Below are 22,988 nucleotides of genomic sequence, written 5' to 3' on the forward strand. Positions count from 1 at the left end.
TGATTTTAAGGTCCTTTCCAACCCTAACTATTCTATGATTCTATGATTCTAATATCAAAGATGACAGCAAATGCATGAAACAACAACTTTCCCTCAAGTAAAAACTTCTAGAATTTGAGAAACATTTACATAGAATGAAAACACACAAAATCTGAAGCAAAAATCCACTATTGTTATACAGTCTCCTCTGTATTCTGTGGTACTGCACTTGTGTGACCAGGAAAGGATGAGATTATTATACTCAAATAATGAGACAAATTCTTGCAAAGTAAGTAAATTCAGACCCACGCCTGCTGCTTAACCACTGGCTTGCCCCTTGTCTCTAGGCATCATATCCTATGATTTAGTAAGTACAGAAGGTCAATTCCTGGCAAAAATGAACTTAAAAATGTAGTGGTAGCTCATAACTTTGTATTTCTGTGCTTTGTATCTCAGCCATTTCATCTTAAAATACAGTTGGTAAATGCTATCAAGAGCATTTTTGTTCGAGACTCTAGTTTGTCAGTCTGAAGCCAAAAAAGATGTATTTCCCACTTAATAACCCCTGTGGTTAGTATCAGAGTTCAGTGGAACTTGCAAAGGACAGTAATTGAATGGTTGGTACTTGCTGAAGCAGATTCTCAAAATTACTTTGACCTGATTTGTACACTTCTTCAATGGTCTGGAAACACTGCAGAGGTGTGGATACATCCAGTTCAGACATCATGGAGTAGGAACTATCTCTTTACCATATCTCTGTCCCGTTCTTAAAACCTACCTTCAAAGTTTTTCAACCATCTTTACACTAAACACTATTGGGCTGTGATACCTCAGCAAGGTTTATGTGGATGAACTTGAGTATGAGACACAGAAGCCGGTATAAAACTTGGGGCTCTGTTTGTACAGAGTACATAGGAGAACACAGAATGGCATTAATGTATCCTGACAAAGACTACAGAGAAAACAACTTGGGCAGAGCACTATGCACAGGCATCATACAATTTTCTTGTCAAAGTTGGGGCTTACACATTGTAAACTACCTCCCAAAGCAATTGCTTATTGGGAACAATAAGTGCTCCCAATACTGGGACTGAAAACATCACAGTGCTGCATGTGTTGATATGCCCTCCAGATTTAGGTAATCCAAAATCGATGAGGATCCCATTTAAAAATTTTGGTAGGCATACTCAAACCACATGAAATAGATGTAGATGTTGTAATTTGCCATATTTCTAAAATAATATTTGTTGCTGGTTACCTTCCCTTCAACATTGAAAACTTTAAGTATGCTCATTTAACAATGTCAAGACAACTTTCAGAGTTGGGGGAAGCAAACAGTAACTTGCTGCATTTGTCCAACAAATTTATTATTGCTATGGATCACATTTATGAAGACATCATAAAGTTACAAGGACTTGTAATAAAAAAGGCAGTTCCAACAATGTAAAGTGGTCCATTACATGTTCCATATGACAACTTTATTACTGTGGTGGACCAGTATAGCAATTACAACTAGGAAATATATTACACATAACTTGTTTTGAGACAGAAAGCTACAACAGGCCAAAATAATAGTGCAAGAACATATTATTCTGTGACATGTAATAATTATTTTGAGGTTACAAAGTAAGAAAGTAACTTAGCAATCTGATAAAAAAAGTGGTAACAAAAGCAAATTTATCAATGGAAACACAACTATTACTGTTTAGTTACTATTGATGGCTGCATGGTTATTATAATTATCATCTGTACTTTTCCTCATTATAGATATTAATGCTCATCAACATATTGTCAAGGATGAAAGAGTGCTAAGCTAGGACGCACTGGTGTTGTACGCTATACATACTTAAAATGAAATGACAACCCATACCCAAGAGACTTTACAGTACAACTAAAAGAGAACACATAACACATGGGAAAAGATTGCTGCTAGGGAAGACATGAAACCAGAAAAACAATATGGGAAGCAGAGGTCTGGATAATTGTGTGATTTAAACATTACACATTTTGACAGACCTGACACTGATGCTGATTTTTTATGGAGGATTCAGGTAAGTATAACTAAGTAGCTTTGAAAATGAGAGAGGGCATAAGGGCCTTTCCTAGAAGATTTAAGAGGTGGGTGATGGAGACATTCGCCATGAATGTCCAGTGTAGTTCAGTGAATGGGAGAACATACGTATTGTAAGAAGCCATGAAAGGGATCCAAAGAGAAAAAAAAAGAGTACAGTGCTTCCACAAAACAGAAACCCACAACACAGGGTCATTTAAAAATATATTTTAATTAGAAACATGATGGATTCAAAATACTACGTGTCAAAAAAACCCTCCAAAAAACCTCAAAGAAACCACACTTAAGTTTCCATACCAAATGCTAATCGAATGGTTGATTCTTTTCACTAAGAAAATTATTCTCAGATTTGGTTTTTGTTAGTGTATGTTGATATTAGAAAGTGTAAGCAAAATCAAGATTAAAATGTAAACAAATTACAGATATAGCCACAATCCTTAATTAGATTTCAAAGCACATTTACGGAAAATTTGAGACAGCAAAAAGGAACCAGGCATGCATTTTTGTACAGATGGTGCTAGATAAGGTCACACAGATATAATTCAGGTCAGAATTTGGCCACTGTAGGAACAGACACTCTTGGTGAAAGAGGTGAATCTCCTCCTGTGTATTTCATTAATTATCCAGTGCCATTCAGTCACAGTGTTGTCTGTTATAGATCCTCTCAGTAATCCCTTGTCCACAGAACTATTTCTCTCGAATATTCTTTTAATATTATGCACTTGAACAAAAACGCTGTGGAAACAATGATTTGATTTTTAGCTGCAGAGAAAAACGTCTACTGGTATCATGATTTATCTTAGCTACAGATAACAGTAAGTATTGGGGGAGGAACAGATTAAAGTACATTATCACTGCCCATTTAGAAAGAACTGATATAAACCAACAGCTAATTCTTAGGAAAATACAAACAAGTTTTTAATTCAAAGACCAATTTTAAAATACTGATATACAGAGACAGAAGGCAAATCAAGAGCCCAGATGGATGTAGCAGAACTGACTTGCAAAGTTGTCTTGGACAGATACTGCTCAAATTCTGCTCAGCTTTCAGCATGTAAAAACAGTTCTATCAACCTTTCTGTTGATTTTACACACTGTATCTGAGAGTAGTCTTTGCTTTGTGAGTTTTTTCACAGTTACCATTAAAATATGATATTTAATAACATAGCATACAGTAAAGCATGGATTCATTATTGCATTTATATCTAGCTGGAAGTCATTCACATTTGAATGCCAGTTAGAACGCACATCACAAAAATCAAAACAACTGAGTTTCTACATGGGCCTCAAAGCATTATGTTATGCTGTTTCAAGTTGTACAAAATATTCTCTCTACAGCGGTGCAGGCTCAGCCTGCAGATGCAACCATCACAGTCAATACTTTTATTTGAATGACATCCACATCAAAGTGCTTTTCTTTCATAATGGTCCATTTTATCTTTCTGAAAGAAAACAATATTTGAAAAATATTGTTAATATATCCATTTTAGGAACATGCTTGATTATATTTTTCTTTTCACTTACGAATTTTCTTTTCAGTAATGAATTACTTCCCTGAAAATATTTTCCTCTGTTTTGCTTCCTTTAACATTAACTCGGATCTGTATTTTGGCCCTTTTTCATTCCTGAACTGCTTTACACAGAAATACGTGACAGAAATAAGAACAGTAATATCAGATATAAATCAGCTAACAGTATTTACCTGAGTAAAGGTTTCTGTAGACTACTTGCAGCTTTGATTTTGGGAACTGGCCGGAAACCAAGGCCACGCTATTACTAAAGTCAAAACCAATATTGCATTTTATTATTTTGTTACTTTGGTAATAAAGGATAACACATTTCTTTTGTGACAACTATTGAATTCCAAAGTCTGTGGATCATTTTGCTATAATAAAAATAATATCGCTTCAGGCCTTTTAAATCAGCTTAAGTACGCTTACAGTTTATGCATGCCTACAAGCTTGAGCTTGTCACACGTAAGGTTCAAGTGTCTCTTTTTAATATAAATACAAGACCAATGACACCACTGGTGAAGCGTAATTGAGTTTGGCCCATTACATATCAGAAAGCAGTAATGAGAATGAGCCGAAAAAAGTAAGAAACAAACAAAAAGCAGTATATTTTATATCTTTTTCTTCTGGTAGAAGCAGAAATCACCTTTTTTTACGTTGTTCAAAAGTAATGCAGCTGGTTGATGGCCAGTAACTGAACATAACCAGCCCTGAGCACAAATTGCATTACGCTGACAGCAGGCAAGCCTACGGACCTGACAATGTCAGACTGCTATGGCAACATGTCAAATGGCTTTAAAATATTGCTAATGGTTTATAATGAAAAGCTTGAACAGCAGGGACAGAATTAAGAAATTACTTGTTATGTTTTATGATTTCTATAAAGCAAAGCTTTTTACAGATTGTTCTGTAAGCTATTCACTACAGGAGATCCCAAAATGCCCTTCGCAGAAACACCTCTGTGCCATTGGGACACTTTTGACAAACTCATGTGTAAGCAAGGCGCACGCTGTGTGTGGATCTCATGAGCAAACATGGAAATTGTTTTTGACCATGCTTTACCACCCTCACTCTGCAGCCCTGCTGCCACAGGGTCTGTGCTGGCACTCACCGCTCAGCCCCAGCACCAGGCACCACCACAGCCAACTCTTACACCCCAGCATGTCACTTCACCACTGTGACCACACACACACAGACACACACAGACACACACAGACACACACAGACACACACAGACACACACAGACACACACAGACACATTTTAATCTGCGCTGGGCCTTGGCCTTAGCCGGGAGGCATTTAGGCTTTTCCTTGACACAAAGCCGTCCCTCGAGCGGCCCGGCCACCCTCTGCGCACGGGGCAGCACGCAGCCCCTGCCGGGAAACATCACTCCCCTGTGGCGGGCAGCGCCCTCCACCGCGGCCACTAACCACCACCGAACGTACCGCTGCGCCGCGGCGGCCCGGGTGCGCATGCGCGGCCGCCGCCCGCTTCGTGGCGCCGCGGTGGGGGTGGGCCGGGGGCCGCGCCGGGGCCATGGCGGCGGCGGCGGCGGGGTGTAGCGGCGTCCGGCGGTGGATAGTTGTCGCTCACCTCCTGCTCGTCGCGTTGCAGCCGGCGGGCGCTGCCTCGGCTGCCGCCCTGCCTGTAGTCATCAACACCTGGGCGTTTAGGAAGGCCGCAGAGACAGGTGTCCCGGCGGGGGGCCGGGTGGGGCGGGGTGTCCCGGCCTGCTGAGGGGCTGCCGGGGGCTCTGCTTGTTGGCTTAGAAGTCTCTTAGGCGTGACCGCGCTTACGTGTGGCAAAAAGTGGGCTGTGACCCGGCTTCCGTTACCCGGCTCCGGCTGCGGAGGGCCTGGCTCGCCTCCTACCCGCCCCCCTCATGGGGCAGAGCGAGCCCTGGTACCGCAGGGAAGCTGCGTGAAGTACCTCTCTGCCCGCTTGGGGAGGGCCTGCGGCGGGGCTCGGGGCGTCGTAGTACCTTCCTGTGGGAAGGGGCCAGGCCCCTGAGCTGCCTGTGCGTTGGTGGTGCTCTGTGGCTGAGCACTGGTGTTGCCTGACAGCCTGCAAGCAAATGGTTTAGCTTTCAAGGTTGGGAATAGTGCATTTAAAATAAAAGGGAAGCCGAGAGGGTTATGAACTGTGGAAAAGCTAGGCTAAAAACGTTCTTTTGCTAATAATATGTTTTTAATGGTACCCTTCTGAGATTCATTCTTGCCCCAAACATTTAGACAGTTATGAATATTGTATTTTTGGAGCTCTGTATTGTTTTGTGATGTGTTATTGACAGTCAAAGCAGGTTTTGCTATGGCAACATAAACTAGTTGTGGACATTGATTTTAGAAGACTGGTAGGTTATTTTACTGTTGTTGAGTTGCAAATAATCACATATTACAGAAGCTTTGCTAGTGAAATGGGTTACATGTAAAGCCTTATATAGGTCAGAAGTGAAATGCAGTCATGAAAACTGCAAGGCGCTTGCTTTGTAGCTTTTGAAAGCTGATGTTAAGGCTACTCACACCAATAAAGGTAGTAGGACTTGGAGCAGTACTCCTTACTGGAGTTTATAATAAAGGCGCATGTGGAGTTGGATGCTAGGTGTCTTTTTCCTTGGTGCAGATGGTTTTATGCAGTTGCATGCAGCATTTGTAAAGATGAGGCTTCTTGAGATGGTTGAGACAGTGTAATTGCTTACTTCTGCCAGAAAGAGCTGGGCTGTATGTTTCTCCTGCCACCCCTTGTGCTGGGTCTGGCAGATGATGGAGCACCAGAGCCAGCACAAAGAGGAGGAAGCAGGATTGCAACTCGCAGTGGCAGCAAGCTCGGCATCTTGGAAAATCTTGCCTGAGGTCCAACCTTGTGAAATGTCATATGTGCCAGACCTTCAGGCCCAGCTTACTCAAGTCGTGTTGTTTGGCATGTCTGTAATGTCTTATGAAACAGCACCATGACCTAGATCCTAAAGAGCAAAAGACTAAAGGTTGAACAGGAGAACGTGGAGACTGTAATTTCTTGATATTGTTTCCACTTTCTTTTTGTTCTTACGTAGTTACTAATACAGCTTTAGATCATTTAGATCACTGTATGGTTTAGATCCTTTTATTCTGCAGCTGGACACTTTGTATTCTCATATGAAGCTTTTGAGGGCTGCTTGTCATAACTTTTGCTTTTGACATAAAAGTTTTGCTTCCCCCTTTCTCTTCTTCCCTCCCCTCCTCCCCTCCCCCCCCCCGAGGGCTTTAAATAAGCAGTGATAAAGCAATGGTTGATTCTTAGCAAAGAAGGAGGTTATTTAATGTATAGAAGTTGTGATGATAGTAAAGACCTTCCCAGTCAGAAAAAAAAAAAGCTCAATTTCTCAGTCAGAAACACTAATCTAATATGCAAGAATAGTATTTAGAAAAGTAATGCTTTATAATCTTTTGAATATATTAATATTTTAACTTTATTTCACCTATAAGTTATAATTTACTTGCTTTACCCACTTATATGGTGCATCTTCATCATGTCCATCTTTAAAACATTCTTTAAAGCAGTAGTGGAGACATTTCACTAGTGTCTATTAATTGTTTGTGTTGATTACAGCTTGGGGAGTATTGCAGTTGGGAGGTTCTGAGCTGGATGCAGTTGAGAGAGGCTGTGGTCAGTGTGAGATCGACCAATGCGATGGGAGTGTGGGATATGGAGGAAGCCCAGATGAAAGTGGAGAAACAACACTGGATGCAATGATTATGAATGGGTAAGAAAACTACATGGAGAAGAGAATGATTCCAGTAGTGTTTAGCATATTTTAATGTAAGATCTGTTGTTACAGAGATCTTGCTGATTTAGGGTTAACTATAGGACCAAGTTATATGTAAACTTGTGGAGGTAGGGAAAATAATTAGTGGAAGAGTAGCTAGCATGTTTGTTGCTGAATCTTTGTGTAGTGCAGTAATCTAGCTCTAGATATAGCACTCGCAAAGCAGATGGTTGGTAGCATTGTAAGCTTTCCCTTTACCTTCTTTCCATAAATATTTCACTTCTGGAGCAATTGTATTCTGTACTTTATTTACCATTTAAAGCTGTCCTGATTAAAAAGTAATTGCAAGTGTGTAGTTCTTGTTTATGTAATAAAATAGTTATTCTACTGAAAGTATTACTGTGGGCTGAGTTACTGTTTGTTGAGCCTCATCCCCATGCCTGTGAAGGAAAACAATATAGGGACAGAGTTTTTCCCACAAGTGATGTAGTTTGTCTGCTACTAGACTAGTGATGTCATCTGTCTATGGCATAGAACAATTAAAGCAGTATGTTAAAAGAGCAAGCTTTCTAATTCAGATGAGAACAGATTTTGTCTGATAAAAATGTGCAATTATTCTTGTATTTTTAAGAAGTTTTAAATATTTTTTGTTTACAGCAACACTATGGAAGTTGGAGCAGTTGCAGATCTCAGATATGTTAAAAATGCAATCAGTGTGGCACGAAAAGTCATGGAATACACTAAGCATACGTTATTAGTGGGAGAGTCAGGTAATTATCCCTTCAACTCTTTCCAAGACATACCTTTTTCTTATAACACTTCCTGCCAAAATTGCTGTATATTACTCTTGGTAATATAGGAGGAAGGATTCCCTGACAATCGAATGAGTATTCAAATAATTCAGAAGTGTTTACTCTCTTATTACACGTGTATGAATTAAGTTGTTGTTCACTGTTTGGACATGAAAAGAAAAACACGATTTTGTGGTCTTTCCACCAATTTAATTGCAAACGTTAACTTGTAATCCCAAGGCTTTGCTAATACCACTGATATCAAAGGTATCAAAGATGATTTGATACAAGGCACTATAGCAGCTGTCAGATGTAAACATTTAATTTAAAAACATGAAGCAACTTTTTCTAAGGAATGACAGACTTAATAGACTGTAGAGTTAGATTTTACTATTTTAGTATGTATTCAGCATGACTTTTATTTCATAGTTTAAAAATATAAGAGAATTTGAATGTAAAAAACTGCATTAGGGACTGGACTCCTAGGCATAACAAAAGAGCGACAGCAAACTGGAGGAGTAGTTGAGCTTTTCAAATATGAGCTGCTGCTGTTAGAATAATACTGGTTTCAAAAAGATGTACATTCCAGGGAGGTATGTGAGTACTGAACAGAAGGTTACTTGGCTCATGGTTAAGGACTTTTAAAATGTATTTGCCTGCTCAGAAAGAAATGCGATCAGTGTGAAACTGGCATCTGAGCATTAAGGGTAAGTGCTTTGAAACTGCTAAGAGAAGATTAAAGATTCTTGAGGGAATTAACATGTGCAGAATGATAGAGAAATAAGTGCAACAGTAGTTTTTTGATGGAGTGAAATAGGGCAACAGAGGGAGGTGAAGACAATGTTTGACAGGAGGACTGAAAAGAGAGATTGAGATTTGCAGATTGTATTTAATTTGAGCAGTTGGCCATGACTAGGTTACAAGTGGCTTTGGTAAGAGAGATATGATAGATGATGCTGAAAAAGAAATTGGTCAGGTGTTAGAGGAGGAAGAAATGCTCGTCATACTCCTTTCCCCCTTACACCCTCAGCAAGTTTGCCAACAACATGGAGCTGTGTGGTGTGGTTGACATGCTGGAGGGAAGGGATGCCATCCAGAGGAATCTTGACAGTCTTGAGAGGTGGGCCAACACAGACTTTATGAAGTTCAAGGCCAAGTGCAAGGTCCTACACTTGGGTCGGGGCAATCCCAAGCATAAAGACAGGCTGGGTGGGGACTGGATTGAGAGCAGCCCTGATGAGAAGAACTGGAGGTGTTGGTTGACTAAAAGGTCAACATGAGCCAGCAGTGTGTGCTCACAGCCCAGAAGGCCAACCGTATCCTGAGCTGCATCAAAAGGAGTGTGGTCAGTAGGTCGAGGGAGGTAATTGTCCCTCTCTACTCTGCTCTTATGAGACCCACCTGCAGTACTGCATTCAGCTCTGCGGCCAGCAACGCAAGAGGGACATGGACCTGCTTGAGCGAGTCCAGAGGGGGCTACAGAGATGCTCAGAGGGCTGGAGCACCTCTCTGATGGAGACAAGTTGGGGTTGTTCAGCCTGGAGAAGAGAAGGCTCCAGGGAGACCTTATAGCATCCTTCCAATACCTAAGGGATGCCTACAGGAAATCTGGAGAGGGATGTTTTACAAGGGCATGTAATGGCAGGACAACTACTTTAAAAACAAGTAGTTTTTAAACTGAAGGAAGGTAGATTTAGATTAGGCTTTAGCAAGAAATTCTTTCCTATAAGGGTGGTGAGACAGTAGGACAGGTTGCCCAGTGAAACTGGATGCCCCATCCCTGGAAGTGTTCAAGGCCAGGTTGGATGGGGCAAAAATGTTAGTGAATGAATCAAAGCAGTGAGAAGTAAGAAAAAGTAGTATTTTGAAAGCACATATTTTCTGTAGAAATAAGAACTTGGGTAAAGAAAACTACAGTTGTCTTTGCCAAGCAAAAATTGATGAAGAGAAAATGGAGCTATAGCTTCAGAAGAATACATCTCTCAGCATGTGAGAAATGAAAATGTTCACGTTTTCACCAGAAAAGCTAGCTAGAATAGTAAATCCTTTTAATATAAATGTAGATAATCTCTGCAGGCTTTCTTTATTCAAGATGCAAAATTGCTGAGGTTATTCTTTACTTTTTCTCCCAATAACTAAACTACACTTTTATTTGAATATATTTAATGATATAATCTGGGAAAGTCTGCCCATTTCCTAAAATTTAATTTCTATGAATAGTTGACACTGGAGAGGAGGAGGCAAGCTGTGGCACACATTCATTTTGTTTAGTTGATCATTTTTAAATGTGTGACACGTACCTTGTTTCTGGCAGTAAAATTTTACTGCCAGAAACATGAAATTTTCATTTTCAGTGTTAAAATACTGACGGCATCTGTTAGAGTGCCATGACACCTGAATAGTCTTCACAGTTCTGTTTACCTTGACTCAAAAAAATGAAGTTTAGGCATCTTAAAACCTTTGGTACATAGAGAACTTAAGGAAGGCAATGCATTACAGAATCGTAGAATGGTTGACGTTGGCGGGGACTTGAGGTCTTCTGGTCCAACCTCCCTGCTCAAGAAGGGCCACCTAGTGCTTGTTGCCCAGAGCCATGTCCAGATGGCTTTTGAATATCTCCAGAGATGGACACTCCACAACCTCTGGGCAACTTTGTCACCCTCAGAGCGTAGAAGTGTGTCCTGCTGTTCAGAGGGAGCTTCTCATGTTTCAGTTTGTGCCCATTGCCTCTTTTCCTGTCACTGAGCACCACCAAAAAGAGCCTGGCTTGATCTTCTTTACACACTCCCTTCATATATTTTTATACGCTGATGAGATCCCCCTGAACCTTCTCTTCTCCAGGCTGAAGAGTCCCAGCTTCAGCCACTCCTTCTAGTTTTGTATCATCCGCAAAATTTGGTGAGGATGCGTGCCCCATCGTCCAGGTCATACTGAAGATACTGAACAGTACTGGACCCTGTATTGATCCCAGTGGTACACTGCTAGTTACTGGCTCTAACTAGACTTCATACTACTGATCACCAAGCACCCTCTAAGCTCAGCCCTTCATCCAGTTTTCAGTCCACCTCACTGTCTGCTCATCCAGGCCATACTTCATCAACTTCTCTTTGAGGATCTTGTGAGAGACAGTGTCAAAAGCCTTTTATATGGAAGTTTAAGGTTGACAATATCCACTGCTCTCCTTTCATATACCAAACCAGTTGTTTCATCATAGAAGGTTATCAGGCTGATCAACCATGACTTCCCTTTTGTGAAGCCATGCTGACAACTCGCAGTCACCTTGTCCTTCATGTGCTCGGAAATGGTGTCCAGAGTTAGTTGTTCCATCATCCTCTCAATAATCAATGTGAGGCTGACCAGCGTGTAGTTTCCTGGGTTCTGCTTCTTAGCCGTGGTGTAGCTTTTGTTGAACAGATACAGATAACCACACTGATCAGAGTGGCACTGTTAAAAGAACTGCTTTCTCTGTTCATTGCCTAATTTCTTTAGGACAGGTCTTAGAAAATTAGCAATAAAAGCCATGTATACGCACTGAGTCTAGCAAGGGACATTTAATGCAGAATGATTACAAGTGAGGAAACAGAATTAGTTTGGTTATCATGTGCCAAGAAATTTTCAGGTTTGTCTCCAACAGATAGGAAAGTTTCATAATCACGGTGTGCCTGACCCTTTGCCTTTTTCTCCTAGCAATACTTAGACCAATAATCCAAGTAAACAGTTGAGAGAGTAAAGATGACCAATTCTGCTTCCTGGAATAGAAACAAGGCTTTAGAAGTCATGAAAGAATGACTGACAAACATGCACAATTTTACCTAAGAACAACCTCCAAAACAAAAAACAAACAAAAAACAATTAAAACCACCAAACCTGCCTGTTTTGCTTAATTGAAACTGTCAGTTTTCTTTGAGTGCAAAGAGGATTTAACTGTCTCAGTTTTAAAGAAAACATAGAAAAGCTGTCCAGAAATAATTGAAGGCTTTTCTGAATTCTTGAACTGGAGAAGCTCGTTCAGCTTCTCCAGTGTTATAGTGACATTATTATCAAGGATTAGTAATACAAATTCAAGCATCTGAGTCTAGCAACAGTATCTCTTACGGGGTAATATCAAATGTATCTACAACTAAAAGATGAAAGAGTAGTTGGTCTTTTTTTCTTTTCCCTTTGCCTAATGAGAAAAGCCATTCTTAGAAGTGCAGCATTCTTTCATTGCTTGTGTTGGTATTTATTTTCCTCCCTTGACACATACTGTATTAATTTTCAAAACAAGGAAGCAGTCACTTTTCAAACTGCAAGGAAGAAGTGTAATATGTAATATGTAAGCTGGTGGATTGATTTCTGCGAGTATCAGTGTTTTGGTGGTAAACGTGCCACTGTTACTTGTCATAGAAGACTAGCTTTTTAAAGAAAATATACTGTTATTTGTATAATACACTTAAATATTTCTGTGACACGCACAGCCCAGACCACTCTTGCTTCAGGTTATTTGTGTTCAGTTGACTAACAGAGTTGAATCTGTTTCTCTTTCAATGGTAAAACTTACATATGTTAACATAGTTACAGTGAATTGAGGAAATTTGATATTGCCAGTGAAGGGAGGGTTTGCTGCTGCAGTTATACATCACTGTAATGGCTGATACTGCTGCCTGAAGACATATTTCTCATCTCTGTGAAGGATATAGAATTTCTTGATTTCTAGATAACATTACATGAATGCATTATCATAAAATATATAACAATATGAATAAATTAATTGTTTTGGCTTTGTTGTTGCTTTTCAAGCCTCCCTGTTTGCTGTAAGAATGGGGTTTCCATATGAAGATTTAACTACCCAAAAATCTCTTCTGGTGTATTCAGAGTGGCTTAATCAAAGCTGTCAGCCAAACTACTGGAAGGTAAAATGTGGTGGTGGTGATAGTGGGGTTTAGAAAGTCAGTAGTGCAGCATTGTCTCTTTCAGCTTATATTGAAGTTGTGCTTTACGTGTGAAGAAAAAAGAAGTTTTGCATGTTAAACGAACAAACTTGGAATTACCAAGCGTTTGGTGGACTCAGCAAGAGTATGTGTCTAGCTCTTATTTCTTGGATCCTGCTGGTTTTGACCTTGCGGAGTGTATATTTTTTTGATGCATTTATAAATTTTTATAAGAAAATCTTATGGTAGCAATTAAGGTCCTTAAAAAGTTAGAGCGGCTTTATGCAGACCTGTGAACACATCACATTAATGCAGATGTCTGTTAAACTTGTCTGTTGTGGGATTTTTTTGTTTGTTTGTTTTTGGATTAGTGTTACAGATTTCTACATGTTTGTATGGTGTCTTGTTTCTTGGCTATTAAATGCTGCATTGCTGAACCATTTTAATTCAATACATATTCTGTTTTTCAGTTGGGAAAATATCTTGACTATGATACTGACTTGACAATAATGTCTTGACGTTAGTAAAACAAGTTCAGTTCATCTGGCTGGCTTTTAACTCAAAAATTTTCTTTGTTTTGATGAAGTGAGCTTTTTTTTTTTTTTGATCAGTCGATTGAGTAGAGGAGAATCTGTAATTTTAACATAACTTTCTAGTAAGAAAAACTTTTTACTGCATAATACCAGAAGTCATTCTTTATTCTTTAAGCAAATCAGTTTCTGGTATTTCAGTACAGCTGTGTAATGTAAGTATTGAGCATTTGTTACCTGTGTGGTAGATTATAGGTATTGATTGTGGTATTTTTAAATTTATGTGTAGTGAAGCAGAATGTATTATTCATGCAAATCACAAAATATTTACAGAATGTGATACCAGACTCTTCAAAATCCTGTGGACCATACAAACGGCCTGAAAAAGTAACTTATAAAGAAGAACACATCTCACAAAGAAGTTTTCATAATCATGATACTATTGGTAACAACTTTTGGTAACTCTGATGCTGATATATTTTTTCTTCCTCATTCCTCCACCTTAGCTTTTGTTCAATGCCCTACTGCTTTTCCCTCAGATACCTTGGCATAATTGCTTGGGCAGCTATGAATGCTTAGAAAACTGATCAAGATTAAAAATATTTATCTTGATTATGGTTAACTTAAGTCTCCCCTGTAGCTGTCATACCAACTTAAAAGGCTTTGCAGTGGTGGAAGAAATGAGTAAACTATTAGTCCTGTTGCCAACCAAAAGCAGTGTTTGTTGAACAGTTCTTAAACTTATAAAGATTGCTTTAATTTTTCTTCAATTCTGGCTTTTGTCTAAATAATTTTCTGGAAAAACTACTATGCTTAAAACAGGTTAGCAGTAGCAGTCCCAAAAACTTCTAAGAGCTTATGAATAGAGGACTGTTAATTGCCAAGCCTATAAATTGATTAATGAGCAGATCAGACATAGGAGTGGAGCAGTTAGGATTCATGTCTTCCAAAGCTTTATTCTTTGTAGTCTTGAAGCTAGCACTCCTTGGTTTCATCTGGATTTTTCTCAGTTTAGCAATTCAGAACTTTTTGCCTGATAGTATTTGCAATACCAAGAAATAACAAGTTGTTTCTTCTTTGCTTCCAGTCCACTCTGCTAATAACAAATTAACTTTCTACAGAAGTCAGGCAACCTACCAAATTCTTAAGTTGGTAGGTAGCTTTCTTTACTGGGATATACAGTCTTCAGTGCTAGAAAACTCAGAAATCGTGGAGTGTCAGCATGAGAGGGGAATCTGCTAAGTAAAAGTCAGGAATTGATGTATCATGAAGTAGTCCTAAGCTGTTCTGTAGTAAATGATGGTGCTTACATTTATACATTTATACTTGCATATACATATGCACGTTCTCCCACTCTGTTGTTTTATATATGAAACATGTCCTTGACTAACATGTTTTGAGAAGAACCTTCATTCACAAAGCTTTTTGGAAGTTGGTAGAAACAGATGCCCTTCCAGTCTTTTTGCAGAGGCTAATGGTGCCTACAGAGTCAGTGCCTCTATGCTTTTAGCTTCTGTTGGTCAGGAAACTTCTCTATGAGAAGGAGATACTGCTTAGTGAGGTCAGAGAATTAGAACTCAGCTCTTTGAATTCTGCTTCTTGGATCTTGATTCGTACTGAAGTTTAATGCTAGCAGCAGTTTCTGCCCTCTCTTAAAGAGGTAAAGTCTTGCTCTACAGAGAAGCAGCTGATCCAAAATCCTGCTACAAGTGACAATCTAAGCTTCTCTAATATGAGGCAGTGGCTTCTTTATCAGTACAAAATTAGCAAGGAGTAGGCTTATCCACACATCTGATTGCCTGCCATGTAATTCTTGTTAACTTTGGTAGGTGGTGTGTCACCGTCTGTAAAATTTAAGCTCATCCTTCTGATCCTTGTGACCCCCTTTTTCTTCCTTTTTTTTTTTTTTTTTTTTAAATCTCCCTCAAGGGCCATTTATAATTTCCAGACTTTGTTGTTCTCGTGGTACTGGGGCAGGATGTGGTGATACCAGGTACTTATTCTCCACTGGTTAACATAGGTGTTTTATCAGGAGACAGCGGCTGCTTGGGCATCAGTAATGTACAGCTCTGAACAGTGTGGCATTCACTGTTATAGATTGCTTTTTGAGCTCTTGTAGTGCCTCCAAAAGGTTTCCAAATGTGTTTTAAAAAGAACATCTTTAAGAGTACGACTTCTCTATATTTAAGGGTATCAGTAGTTTGAAAAGTCTGGGTATTGTCGTTCTGTTTGATACCGTACTGCCAATTAAATAAATTTGTTAGGAGTGTTTCTGAATGTGTTTCATCCCTGTTGAAAACTTTAGGAATGGTTGTAATCGGTGGGAGTGGAACTGTTGCTTCTGGGACATCTACTAACGGTGCAGTCCACAAAATTCCAGGGTTAGTATCTCTGGGTTTACAAAAAACTTTTTTCCTGCCTCATTTGCTACATTAAGCTTATGTAAAGGTTATATATTTTAGACTGCAATGATCACAAAATGGCCTTGCTTATTTCTGGGCACCGCCATAAATCCTTGTACTGAGAAACTGTTGCAAGATGATTTGTCTTTGAGGGAATGCTTGTTTTTCAGCTTAATTCACCATACAGAGACACAAACAACTGGCACAGTTGCAAGGCAACTTGTAAGGCATGGCACCAGAGACAAATAAGCGTTTTGGAGAGGTGCATGGTCTCCAAAGAAGTGTACATAGAATCAGAGCCCTAGGCTTGTGTTTTGTCTTTGAGATTTTTTTCTACCCAGTTACGAATCTTGTCTGTCAACCAAGTCAGCCGACTTCTGGATTTAGCAACAAGTTATTGAACATACTAATGTCCCCAGCTGCTTTACTGTTGCCCACTGGCTAAACGTTACTGCCCAAACTATAGTCAGTATAATAACAAACAGTTGCGCATTGGAGACGGATTAAGCCTCGGGTCAGTCAGGTTATCACAGATCACATTTTCTGGTAGTTTTAAGACAAGACTTCTGGCTGCAGTGGGGTGACCTCTTTACCTGTTCTGTTCTCCTGTGAGTTTAACCCAGCTGGAGGCAGTAAGGCTGACAAAGTTAAAAGTATGTCCAGGTTACAAGAACTTGCCAATATCAGGCCAAGAGCTATTACGTTGATGCAATCCCACTTGACTTATTAAATTACAGTTTTCTGTAATTTCCAGGCTTTGTTTGTTTGTTTTTTTTTCCCATTGTTCACTACAGCCGTGTAGGAGACTCTCCGATAGCTGGAGCAGGATCCTACGCAGATAGCACAGCAGGAGGAGCTGCAGCCACTGGGGATGGTGACATAATGATGCGCTTCTTACCCAGGTTTGTCCCTAGGGCAGGTTTTGCTATTTTTCTCTAGCGAAATGTGAACTCAGAAAATGAACTAACTGATTAAAAAGGCAGTCTGACTTACTGGCTGCTGAAGTGAGAGTAAAGGAAGGAATGGAGAGGGAAAGAACAGCAGCACAATCAGGTCATCCTTATATCTGTCTTAAAAGAAATGACTTCTTAAATATCTTGGTGACAGATCCTTTAATACTACCACGCTGTTGAGCAAGCAGGCACCACATAATGAGTATTTTTCCAACTTGCATGCTTTTTGACAGAACTGATTAGCTTTTTCCTACTAAGTGTTTTGTTGTGTGGGAAATAAGCCTTATAAATTGTAGGAAGGTTGAGGGGTGAGTCTGAGATTACTTGGGAGAGTGGGAAGGTGTCACTGTAACAATCCTGTATAATTGCATCTAATTTGAAACTGGAAGAGTGTTTTAGTGCTGTCATCATGGTTGCATAGCCTGCATAAAATAGCGGTGTTTTCATGATTGAATTTCGACAGTCATTCTTGCAAGTTGGTCTCAGCAGGAATGAGTTATGGAAGTTTGTGCTGAATGTAATAGGAACTGATGCTTGAAGGAATATATAGCAGTGGCCTTCATATTCCCTGAGTGCTTTTTCTGAAACTGGCAGTTAAGAATGCTTACTAGTTTGTTGCATATTTACAAATGTCCTCAATGAGTTTCAATTTGTTCCAAGTCAGTCTTGAAATACAAGGCAATTGACAACCTCACAAATTATCCTGAGGTATCAGATAGCAACAGCAGTATTGAGTTGAGCTCCACTATGAGGTTAATCAATAAAAGCTTACATTACGCTTTAGCAGCCTTAAGGATTTGGCTTTAATGCTTAAAACATTCTCTGGTGGCATCAGTGGGTTTTAGAAAACAACTCAGACTAGATGCTTAATCACAGGTTCCTTGTAGATACAGATCTTTCCTAAGTCCGTGTTATTTAGATATTCCCACGTGAAAACAAATAAGAGAATTGACTTGCCAGAAGTGAAGTGTTAAATATATTTTCTGTCTGCCTTCTTTGGGATAGTAACATCTTACAGAGTTTTTGATTAGTGAAGAGACCCTTGTGAAATACACCTTTATATTCAGATAGTTATCTTTAGATGACTTGAACCTATTTGATTGTTAGAATAAATCTAAGATAATAAGGAGCCTTAAATTGCCAGGAAGGCTCTCTTTCATGGTACTTTGATAACATCTGTAGTTAATGCTATCTGTAGATGAGTCTTAGGGTAACAAGAGTTGGTTTTGGTATATGCGTCTTTCATCAAAACAAAATCTAGTGTTGCTTGCTTGTAAGTTACATTATGTGTTATCTTCTAATCTCCAGGTTCTGAAAAAAAATGACAACAAAAGTAACTTTTTTCCCTCTGAAGACATTTTGGAAATGTAACTGATCCATCTCAAACAATGCCCATGTATTTGTTTGCCTGATGATACCGTAGATACAAAGGAAGTTCATCTTGATTTCTTTCATTTCGAGTAGATTTTTTTTTTTTTTAAATTGGTTTGCAAAAAAATTTGAAAGTGACTCAAAGTCTTGATCAAAACATTGTACCTTCATATTCATGAAATAAAGAAAATGGGTCAATTTTGAGGTTTCCAGAAACTGAAGTTTTTTCTGGATAATTTTTTTAATACTTACTGAAACCAATAATTGATCAGTAATATCGGAGGTCAGTTTTCTTCAGAAAAGTATCTTGACATTGGTCTTTTTGAAAATTAGTAATAACTTTTCATGACAAACTTAATCACACAGTGAAAAATAAAAGCCCTGAACTCTTTAACTGCTTCTTTGCAGTTCTTTAGCTGATCTGTTGCTAGCCTCTTCTACTGCAAATGATGAGAGCATTATTCCAGGTTTAGTCCTGCCCAAGAATGATAGATGGTACAGAGGACATCTTGCAGTCCCTTTTAAGTCCTGTCTGTAATTTCTGTTGATGTAGAACTTGAGTAATAATTGCCAATATGAAGTTTGGATAAAGATTATTTCTCATGTATTTCCATTAATCAAATAAATCAATGTCTATCAATGTTATTTCAGAACATATAATCTCAGTATGGCTAACTGTCTCTGTGTGTGGTTTTTTTTCAGTTATCAAGCTGTGGAGTATATGAGAATGGGAACAGACCCAACAGTAGCCTGTCAGAAAGTTATTTCCAGAATCCAGAAGTATGCTCCAAAGTTCTTTGGTGCCGTTATATGTGCCAATACAACTGGAAGTTATGGTATGTATTTTGCTTAACAGACAAAGCTTGTTGACCCTAATTAGGTCACAGAAGTACAAAATCAGAAGTGGATTTTGAAAGAGAAGTCTTTAATTATTCTTTGAACACTGCAGCAGTACTGGCCATTCATAATATCAAATGCTGGTTAGCAGGACAGCTGTATCCTAGTGTGGACTTGAGATATTTTCATTTTTCCTCTGCATTTTGATATCTTAGACTTCCACAAACTTTTTGCAAGTCTTAGTAAAAATCAAAAATATTTACAACCTTCGTGGGTTTTCCTGGACTGTGTATGATTAATTTGAAGGTTTTAAAAAAGCATGTTTATGCCTCCCCTAGATATGGCATAAGGCAGGGAGAATGTGAATGTTAAGCATAGCTTCAAAGCATTCCCAGATCAGTCACTGTGCCAGGCATCTCATTAGTGAACTCTTAGATCAGTAGGAAAACAATTTGCTAATCAACATGGCTTATTTAGTTAGACCGCTTATTGCTGTTCTTTGATCTCTTATTTCCCATAGTTCTGTGTTTAAGAGATTAGTGTTGGAGGAACTCATTAAGTTAATCAGGATTGAAAGAGAGATTTTCCTAACTTATGTTGCTGTTTCGAATTGTATTGTAAGGGCATTAATTGCACTGCAGCAGTCAGTAGTACTGTATTTTTACTTAAAATTCAGTACTTTTAAGATGTCTTGGGTTAAACAGATTGTAAAGAACAATTACACCATTGTAGTAGAATCAGTAACTGGGTCTTAGATGATAAAGTACAATAGCAAAGACACTAATCTTAAATGCAGCAAATTACACTTTTTTTTTTTTTTTCCTTTCTTTTTTTTCCTAGGTGCTGCATGTAATAAAATTCCAGGATTCACTCAGTTTCACTTCATGGTTTCTAGTCCTTTGCTAAGTCAGCCAACTGAGCAAGTAGTAGATTGCATTTAATATCTTATGTCCTATCAACATCTAAACTTAAGACAAGGAAAGCGCTAAGCTTCCCTAGATGTTACTTTTTAAAATGGTTGTTCCAAGGTCTAACAGCTCTTATAGTCTGTTTGGTTTTGTAAGAACTAAGTAGTCAAAAGTGATGAATAGTAACCATTGAACTGGACCTTTGCTTTGCCATTTAGTTACATATTTGGCAGAAATCTGAAACAAAGGACAGGGAGCAGGAGGGTCTCTGCCTCTACATGAGACTTATTTTGAGAAAAATTGTCTGTCCAGGTTTTCTTTTCTCTTGGAAAGAAAGTTGCATGCAAATGCTGAAAAGCAAGGAGAGAGGTTTGAAGAGTAATGGAGACTATTTCAAAGCTTTAATTAAGAGATAAGGAGCATCTCCTTTTGGACCTTTCTAACTTGTTTCACAACAGCTGAGAATACATTTGAATAGAGAGGACATCCAAACATCCCTAGCAGTACAAGCCTTCGAGGAGTATTGTGTTGACTGGATGGGAAGACAGTTCAAAACCTTCCTGTCACCTGTTTTATGTAGTGGAAGTTAAGTTGTAAATCTTAATCACAGTGATTTCCTTGCTGTAAATACGCTGTGCACATTCCCTGTGGCACATTTACCCCTGCAAAGGAGCAGTTGAATATCTGGAGCATGAGAGTTACCTACAGCTAACAAAGCTGGGTTTGTCACTGTCCATATCTAGATACCAGGAATCATTTGTAATAGAATTTCAGCATTTTGAGGATTGTTTCATGGGTATTTGAAGATGCTTGATTGTTTTCTTAGCTTGGTGGCTTGCTGATAATTTGGTTGAATCTTTGCTAAACTTGACCTAGGAAAAGTTAAAAAGGGAAGCAAGTAAAATGAGTGTCTTGTCATAAAACTTGATTTATTCTTTCTCTACTTGAATAAAATTACTGGGTAATAAAAGCACACCTTAATGTATCATTTATAAGTAAGGTTGCTTAGATACTTGTGTACTGTGCCTTAGAATGACTGTTGCCTTATGTTCCAAGTTAGTATCTTTAAAAACTGGAAAAAACCGTTCTGACTAGAATAGCTGTCTTTAACGCCCTGCTGTCGAACTTCATTACCGAAGTAATTTATTTGGAGGATTTACTTCTGTCACTGGATCTTCAGCGCATCTTGTACCACGGAGTTCACTGTAGGCCACAACAAGCTTTTTTCAGAGGAGCTGTTACTGAGTATATCTGTAGTGGCTTAAGGTAGGTTTTCTACCTGTACTATCTACCATGGCTGCTGTATCTTCAGATAACTCAAGCAGTCAAGTGCAAATAGATTAATAAAATCCCAGTGACTGTTACTTTGAAGATAACATTGTGGATTGTGAACATAGAAGGTTCAGTATGGGCAGCTGAGTGGCAGTGTCTCAAACTGCTGCAGCTGAATCCACCAGGATTCATTTACGAAAGAGATTGGAAACATCCATGGCTGGCTTTCTAGTGTGGTTGTACCACTCTGTGTTAGCTAGTGTATACCAGTAGAGGTTATGAGTGCTCTGTAACAGTGTGCCTGAGGTCACTGTTGCAATTCTAACGATTCATCTATATGCAAGAGTAAAATTACTTGTCTCCATGGACATATGCACAACTACATGTTTAATAATGTAGGTTGCTTTGTGATGCTGACTTAATTCTCATAAGTGGAAGGGTTAGTTTGTGTAAATTACTTTAATGTATTTTTAATGTGACAGTCTATTATATTTATAAATTAAATTTATAAATGTACCATTCTAATGTTATGGACAGAACTCTGAATTTAAAAATATTGTGCTTAATGTTTTGTCTTTAAAATATCTCTTTGAAGGTTGTTAGTTGTAGAGCTGTTCTGTTACGCTTAGCAGAAAGATGAAATTTTTTAAGAAAGATTTTTACAAGAAAAAATCCTTGCCAAAAATAAACAAAAACTTCAAGAGTTTCTGCTGGGGTTGTAAAAAAAAATTTAAAAAAATGTTATCCAATTTCAAGGAATTTTTTGTTTGTAAGTTTATACCCTCATTATGTTTTTACATGGCACTGAACTGTTCTCTAATCAGGCAATCTATATGAACCCTGACAATGTTTTGTATGCACTTATTGAAAAAAACTTCCCTGTGATACCACCGTTGTAGCTTACCATGGAAGCTACATCCTTTCATGTAAGAAAGATGAAGTCCTTTCATCTGTAACTGCCTCAACCAGAAATAAATCACATGTTCGGAGAATTCAAGGTTGGGCTTTTGGATGGAATCTACAAGTAATATTACATAAACGGGAGTGAATATATTATCTCTTCAGAGGGTAAAACAACAGTGGTATTGATTACTTTGTAACTTGGAAATTCTTCTATTGGCATTTGTTGTTTGGGTTTAGTTATGGTGTGATGGTTGTAACTCATTAAAAACTCTGTTCATCCTTGTTTTGGAACAGAGTATGTGTAGGATTTCAGTGCCATTATCTGTAGTCTGTCTGTGTGAGGAAACATCAGTGATAGTTAAATTTACTCTAGCTGAAATGTACAACTGATGCGTTACCTGCTAAGCACTGAACTACAAATGTTCTCACTGGGGGGGTCTGTTCGTTCCTCCACATAAGCTCCATTAAATTTACAGCAAAAAAACCCATGACTGAAATGTCCATGGAGCAGATGTGGCAGAATCTCAGGATTTTGTGGCTGATTTTGTTATTATTGTTGAAGCTGCTGAGTCAGGCAGCAAACGTTTTCAGATGTTCATGCATTTAACTGTATTAGCTGTGTTTTCATTTTCTTCTTTTCCTTTTTTTTTTTTTTTTTTTTCTGCCTGACAGTTGGAATCAATGTAGGTAAATACAGCTGGTGGTACAGTGCTCTCAGTGTGATTGGCTGATACCTTTACAGTGACAGGTGGTGGTTTGTGAAATAAAAGCAATAGCAGCTTCAAAGTGTGCCAGATCAGGGAATT

The 22,988-nt window shown here is 38.7% G+C and overlaps 1 protein-coding gene and 1 long non-coding RNA gene across 2 annotated transcripts; one reads left to right on the forward strand and one right to left on the reverse strand.

Moving 5' to 3' along the window:
• Positions 1-1,329: 1,329 nt before the first annotated feature.
• LOC115610612 lies at positions 1,330-5,678 on the reverse strand. The gene is made up of 2 exons (XR_003992290.1): positions 5,157-5,678; positions 1,330-3,492 (listed from the first exon to the last, which is right to left on the reverse strand). It is a non-coding gene; the product is annotated as an uncharacterized LOC115610612 (long non-coding RNA).
• AGA (aspartylglucosaminidase) lies at positions 5,034-22,276 on the forward strand. Its single transcript, XM_030492384.1, has 9 exons — positions 5,034-5,253; positions 7,149-7,302; positions 7,963-8,075; positions 12,876-12,988; positions 13,870-13,981; positions 15,842-15,917; positions 16,733-16,840; positions 18,965-19,098; positions 19,940-22,276. Exons 1-9 carry the CDS (start codon positions 5,100-5,102, stop codon positions 20,038-20,040), a joined length of 1,065 nt encoding a protein of 354 aa, XP_030348244.1. The 5' UTR covers positions 5,034-5,099; the 3' UTR covers positions 20,041-22,276.
• Positions 22,277-22,988: the final 712 nt, after the last annotated feature.

Source organism: Strigops habroptila, chromosome 7 (assembly GCF_004027225.2).
Source record: "Strigops habroptila isolate Jane chromosome 7, bStrHab1.2.pri, whole genome shotgun sequence".
Classification (NCBI taxonomy): Eukaryota; Metazoa; Chordata; class Aves; order Psittaciformes; family Psittacidae; genus Strigops; species Strigops habroptila.